General features: G+C 31.5%; 1 protein-coding gene across 1 annotated transcript in view; it reads left to right on the top strand.

Moving 5' to 3' along the window:
* Positions 1-4,492: 4,492 nt before the first annotated feature.
* Positions 4,493-7,500, top strand: part of HELRODRAFT_90419 (hypothetical protein) — a gene marked incomplete at both ends in the record, with an annotated part of 5,602 nt that continues 2,594 nt past the window's right edge. Inside the window, 7 exons of the mRNA XM_009032535.1 lie at positions 4,493-4,630; positions 5,369-5,506; positions 5,796-5,903; positions 6,283-6,320; positions 6,521-6,601; positions 6,761-6,853; positions 7,126-7,254. Coding sequence (XP_009030783.1) covers positions 4,493-4,630; positions 5,369-5,506; positions 5,796-5,903; positions 6,283-6,320; positions 6,521-6,601; positions 6,761-6,853; positions 7,126-7,254 — 725 coding nt within the window. The remainder of the gene's footprint in view (positions 4,631-5,368; positions 5,507-5,795; positions 5,904-6,282; positions 6,321-6,520; positions 6,602-6,760; positions 6,854-7,125; positions 7,255-7,500) is intronic.

The following is a 7,500-nucleotide window of genomic DNA, read 5'->3' as shown; positions in this document are numbered from 1 at the left end:
TAATTTTTCCACATCAATTTTTATAGCATTTCGAAAATCACTTCTACAACATTGAATGTCTTTTTTGCAATAACTTTGGAAACAAATAAATTACAAACAAATAAATACCACTATAAATTAATTTTAAGTATATTTATAAATAAATTTCCAACAAAATCAAATCAATCATTCAATTCAAAAATATCAAATAAACAAAACAAAATGATTATTGTAAATATAAAGGTTTAAACTACAAGACAAAATTCTTTTTGCCAATATGCATTGAAAGGTTTAGATCTATTGAAAAAGAAACAATTTTTTATTGATAATATTAGCTCAAAAATAGTTGAAATATCAGGCGATCAAAATGATAGGATTTATATTAAACAAAATATTTCTCTGTTGTTTAAAAAATAAAATGTTTTCTCTTTTAGAAAATATCGCCATTTGCCTTTCTGTTCGAGACCAATAAACTGACATTGATAAGCGAGTTGGGGAAAATGATGGTTTTTGTGGCTGTCGTTTTTAACCATGGGCTCGTACACACACAAACACACACAAATAAACAAACACACACGCATGGATGTACACATATAATTTTTAAATGTACGTTTATTTACATCTTATTTTTTTTATTTCACCGAACTCACCCAACTTGGATGACCGACGACGCCAAATAAAATAAATAATAATAAAAATAAAAATAATAATCGTTTGGGGTTTTTTTTCTCTCTTTATCTCAAAATAAGTACTGAAATGATTTAAATTGGATAATTAATTAATAAAAATCGTTAATTTTCTAATAATTATCAATAAATAACGTTATATAAATTTTGTTGAAGAGAATTTTTTTCAAAATTAACCTGTATCTATCGTTATAAGGCATTATTAGCTGTCCATTAGCTTGGAAAAACCCGTTTTACATGGCTGTGGTGGAGTTGTTGGTTGGGTCAAAGTTCAAGTTGGTGGTGACGATCATGATGGTTTTGTGGGTCGATCCAGTGTCAGGTTGATTATCTTCATGACGATCATTTTTGTCTGTATCTATGTGTATGTATCATCGTTTGTGTGTCTAGGTTTGTGTATATCATTGTATGTGTGTCCATACAGCCCGAGTTTATGCGTTTATGTGTGATGCGTCCAAGTGTGTAAGGACAACGAGAGTGAGTTTTTATGTGTCGGTCCGTGTACGTGTACATACATGCAATGCATCTATGTTTGTTTCGTCTGCCTGCTTACTTTACTCCTAAATCAAACAACGAAAAACATTAACAAACTTGTGCAGAGGTTTGGAAAAAGGTTACCTTAAAGGTCATTTTAAAAGTCATCTTAAGGGTTACCTTAAAAGTCATTTTAAAAGTCATCTTAAAGGTCACCTTAAAGGTCATTTTAAGTCATCTTAAAGGTCACCTTAAAGGTCATTTTAAAAGTCATCTTAAAGGTCACCTTAAAAGTCATTTTAAAAGTAATCTTAAAGGTCACCTTAAAGGTCACCTTCAAGGTCAAATTAAAGGTCATCTTAATTTCCCTCCAAACGTTCCAAATTTAACACTTTTTTCAACAAGACACAGCATATACAAAGAGCATTCTTTGAACGTTCTGGATTTCGTCTTGGTTTTAAAACCCAGGCGTTTTTGACTTTATAAAATTACATTGGAGTGGTTTAAAATTGTTCAATACCACGCCTGGCGAGATGGGAAGATAGATGGATGGCAGATAATTCGTCTGAGTGCTTGCCAGCGGTCGTTGCATCACGGTGAAGAAGATTTTTATGTGGAAATGAAAAATTGTTACTATGCGTTGCCATACTTTCTGTAACGATGCTTGCGTCGTTGTTTCAAATGTTACGTGAATGATTCAAAGAGAAATGACTTCATCACGATGAATTGGAAAAATTTATTGTATCGCGGCTTATTTGATCTTTCTCAAAATATTTCTTAATTGTCGTACTGGCCAAATGAGTTGTTTTTAAAAAAAATATCGCAATGACAAATAGGGACCGATGAATAGAAACACACTCGCCGGTTACCTTATAATATATCGAGACGCGTACACAAACAAACACATACATTGATACATTAACGTTGACACACAAACATTTATACATATGTTGTTAGATACATATGTATGATATTAAAATATGTACTTAATATATTTTCATTTTGGAGTAAATAAAATTTTCAAACCTTTTAACCAAATATACCTACCCGAAATATTAAACAAACAGTTAGTCAAACGAACGATCATTTTGTCAACCAATCAACTGATTGGTCCATTTAATAATCAATCAATCAATCAACTAAACAAATATTCAATCAAATAACCACACATTCAAATCAACAATCAATAAATCAACCAAACAACCAGCCAACCAATCATTAACGACACTACCAACCAATCGATAACTAAACAACCAATCAATCAACAACCAGCCAACCAACATACCAACCAATCAACAACCAGCAATCCAACATACCAACCAATCAACCAACCATTCATCAACCAACCAATCAACAACCAGCCAACCAACCAACTAATCCACCAATCACGCAGGATTATTCGCACCACACGACAACAGCCTCTCCTCTCTCCTTCTCAATATCTTCCTCGTCACAGGTTTCCTCTTCCTCATGATCTTCTCAGTCAACCTCTACTTCAACAAACTTCGGCACCGCCTAAACGGTGTTCAACTTGTTTTTATGTTAATTATTGTTAATTAAAATAAAAATTAATTTATTTTAATTATTGTTAATTAAAATAAAAATTAATTCAATTAATTATTGTTAATTGAAATAAAAATTAATTTATTTACTGTTTAAAAAAATATCTGATCAATCTCTCACGTTCATAATTTATTCAATTTTTTATTATTTTGTTTGATGTTTCGTTTTTTTTGCTCGTTTTATTTGTTATTCATTCATTCATTCATTCATTCATTCATTCATTCATTCATTCATTCATTCATTCATTCATTCATTCATTCATTCATTCATTCATTCATTCATTCATTCATTCATTCATTCATTCATTCATTCATTCATTCATTCATTCATTCATTCATTCATTCATTCATTCATTCATTCATTCATTCATTCATTCATTCATTCATTCATTCATTCATTCATTCATTCACTCACTCATTCACTCACTCACTCACTCACTCACACTCATATCTTTCATTCATTCATTCATTCATTTGTTCATTTATTCATTTATTTATAAACTAATTAACTAATTAACAAATTCATTCATTCATTCATTCATTCATTCCTTCATTTATTCATTTTTTTATCCGAAACAGCTGTTGAACCACTGTCGGAGTCACTCAAGCCATCAACTGAAGCATTCAAATTGCCCACAACAACAACAACAACCACGGGGGGACTTCCTCTAGTTGACTGATTTGTTGCTGCCAACTAGAAGCTGATGTCGTAGCTGTAGTTGCAGCTGGTGTCGTAGCTGTAGTTAAAAGCTCATATCGTAGCTTTAGTTGTAGCTGGTGCCGTAGCTTTAGCTGTAGCTGGAGTCGTAGCTTTAGTTGTAGCTGTATTAACTGTAGTCGTAGTTGTGGTAGTAGCTTCATCGGCTTTGGTTCAAGCTGCAGTTGTGGTTGTACTATTAGTTGAAGATGTTGTAGAGTTGTTATTGTAATTGTTGTTTTTGTAGTAGTTGAAGCAACTATATCAGCTTCAGCATAACATTTTAAATAGATGAATTTAAAATTTGAAATTTGATTGACAGGCGACTAAGTAAATAAATTATAAATACAGTTTTTTTGAATGTTAATTTGTTTTTATGACTTTTAATTAGTTGCTGGTTGATTTATCTGGTTGATTATATATTTAGAAGTTAAATATTTTTGTTAAATAAATTAAATAAAATATTATTGTTTGATTTGATTATTAATTTAGAATATGACAATTCTAAAAATTTAATTTAAACAGAACTTAAAGGTTTTATAACTACTAAATGTTTATTTGTCTACCATTCAAGCGAGCCAAGTTCGTTGGCCCAACCTAATGTCTCCACTATTTCATTCCAAGTTATCAAGCATAATTTTTGCAAAGGTGAGCACATTCTACGGAAACCTTTTTAACGAGGAATTGTAAAACGAGTCGGAGGGTTATATTAGATGATAGAAGTGGCTGCCATATTTCGAGTTGTTATTGAATGGTAACCTGGTTCAAATGCTGTCTGTTCGGATCTCAAAGACGCCATGCGTACGTACGCCATACATTTGCGCGTGCATACAAAATGTATGTACGTGAATGTTGCAACCTCTGTAGCAGAAAAGCAACGAAGCATTAATTCTTCAATAAATTAAAGCACACCAAACACTATTTTTAAATAATTTGAGAGAGACTTCAAATGTATGATGCAATATCTGGCACAAAAAGCTGATTTTGAATGAAAATTCAGTAGATTAATGTGATAATTTGTTTGTTGTAATGTTCTATGTTGTATGTTTTCTGTGTCTTGCCTGGATGAGTAGCGATATAACAGGAAGTTGACGATGTCTGATTTTGTTGAGTTGGTTCTTACAACATTAACTTCGCAAGGCAAGTTTGATTCTTTAAATTTGTCCGAGAAGTTGTCGATCGATCACCAGAAGATTGTTGGCGCCGTTAAAAGTTTGCAGTCCTTAGGAGATGTTAGTGTTGTAACGTTAGGGAAGCATATTGTTGAGTTCTATTATCACTCGCCCATTATTTTAATTAAATAAGGATGACATAAAAATAAAATGAAAGTTATTTTTGTCAATCTTCTAATCAATGAAATAGGTTAAGTTTAAGTCAATGGATTATTTTTAGAAGATTTTAAAAACAATCCTACTTTACTAACTTAATAAAATAAATTTATGTTGTGACTAAGTTGTGAATGGCTTTAGTTTTAGTAGTGATAGATAGAGTTAGTTTAAAAATTAAATGACTGAGTGACTTGCATCAAATAAAAATCATCACAATGTGAATATTATGTTGGGTAGTTGTGAGTATGATAATTATATTTGCAATCAGCCACCATAACATTCCAATTCCATCATAATATCTCAAACACAAACAACCATCCTAATATGAATATCCCAACCAGTCATCATAGTATCGGCTATCCTAGTATTAATATCCCAATCAGTAACCATAATCTTCCAACTAATTACCATAATAACCTAATATCCCAATCAGCTGCTTACATATTATGTTGGCTGATTAAGATAATATGGCATAATACAGTGGCTAATTGTGAATATTTCATCCATAGTATATACAATTAGCCAACATGAAATTGAGATCAGTAACATAACAAAACAACATTTAAACTGAATTGTTTAATTACAAGTTTATAGTTGGTAAATTTTGGTAACCCCACAACTTTGATTTATTGTAATTATTAGGTGATCAGCACAGAGCAGACGAGTCAGACAAGATGGCAGCTGACCCCAGAAGGTCAAGAGGTCATGGAGAGGGGAAGTCACGAGGCTGTTGTTTTCAGAAATGTTCCAGAAGGGGGTATTAGGCAGGATGATTTGATGGTTTGTTTGGGAATTAAACTATTTTTATAGTATTTTATATTTTCTATAAAATTATTTTCTGTGCCTTAACTATTTTATTTTACAGATATTTTTTTCTATGTTTTTTCTTTATCCAATTAATCAACAATCAACATAGAAAAAAACCTTTTTATTTTGTGCTATTAAAGAAATGTATTTAACAAATGAGAAAATTGAATGCAAATTCCACATAATATTTGAAATAATAAATAAATTAACGAGTAAAATGAAAAATGTTACTTTAACATTACAATACCCACCCCACCCTAAGAATTTGGTTGGTTCGTCGTATGGCAAGATCGGTTTCAGTAAGGCTATGTCTTCAAATTGGATAAGTATCGACAAGAAGGCAGATGGGGGACCAAGGGTTTTAAGAAAGGTGTAAAGAGGAACTCTTAATTTTAATTTATTTTATAATAATAATCATTCAATGACAAGGCTGAAAGAAATGTATATATCTCATTTTCACATTTTATTCGATCAAAATTATGCATGGTGAACTAACAAAAAATAATATCTTTTTTATCTTTACTATCATTCATTAGTTCCTTCAATCATTCATTTATCCATTCATTCATTCTTTTATCTATCCATTCATTCATTCTTTTATCCATCCATTTATTTATTTACTTATTTACTATTCTATCATCCAATCATTCATCCATATTTTTATTATCTTGGAAATAATTAATTTAATCTTCATAATATTTTATTCATCCATTTATTTGGCGTTCCTCCATCAATCTACTCATCACCAGGTTGAAACGATAGAAGATCATGTACAAAAACAATGCAGGTGTGCTAATAACAACAACAACAATAATAATAATAATAAATAATAATAATAATATTACATTTTATAGTCTGTTCCAATTATGATGCTATGTCATTTTTTACTGTTGAATTGTTACAGTTGTATTTTGATAGAGTTTAAAGGTGTATTATTATTATTGTTATTGTTGTTGTTATTTATGTTGTTGTTATTATTATTTTTAGGTTAGTACGGGGTGGCCAAATTGACCAGCTGACTGACCAGCAGAAAAATGAACTTAAAAAAAGAAAACTGATCTCAGAAATGTATGCTATTTGTCTGCCAGATGTCTTTCATTGCTTGTTTAATTGTTTGTTTGTCTTTCTGTTTGACTGTTTGTTTGTTTTGTTTATTTGTTGTTTGCCTGTCTGTATGTGTGTGTATCATCAACAACAACATCATCATCATCAACAACAACTACACAGAAAGTTGACGTCGTATGTAGTCAGCATGGGCAGCAACTTCACGACGAACATTGAGAAGCAGGAAACTGATCTGACCCAGGAAATGATTACAAGGTGAATGAGTGAGTTAGGAGTGACAGATGATTACATCACTTCTATTATCTTTATCATTATAAATCAATTTTTAAATCATTCGCTCACTCAATGATCGCTCACTAACTCAGCTCACTCACCCATTAATTTTTCATTAACTCATGCATTCATCTAGTTGTTCATTCATTCAATCAATCAATTAGTTATTCAATCAATTAATTAGTTTGTCCACTAATTCATTCATTCATTGATTCATCCAATAATGCAACGACTTGATCATCCAAAATCATCAGTGGTGCCTGGAAGACGAAGCAGTTCAAGGCCTACAACTTTAGTGCAAAAGGTCTCGACCTACACGGGGGCCACCTACACCCCCTCCTCAAAGTTAGAACACAGTTCAGGCAGATCTTTCTAGAAATGGGGTTAGCTAGCTATCTCTTTTATTCGCTAGCTGATCAATCAGTTGGCTCATGGGTTGGTTGGTTGGTTGGCCAGCCAGTCAGTTGATTGATTGATTGATTGGCTAGTTAGTTAGATAATTGATAAATTGCATAATTGATTAAATTGTTGCATGTTTGATTGATTAAAGTGTTGCATGTTTGGTTGATTGATTGATTGATTGATTGATTGATTGATTGATTGATTGATTGATTGATTGATTGATTGAT

The sequence above is a fragment of the Helobdella robusta genome (assembly GCF_000326865.2).
Source record: "Helobdella robusta unplaced genomic scaffold HELROscaffold_83, whole genome shotgun sequence".
NCBI lineage: Eukaryota > Metazoa > Annelida > Clitellata > Rhynchobdellida > Glossiphoniidae > Helobdella > Helobdella robusta.
This window is presented reverse-complemented; position numbering and strand designations above follow the sequence as displayed.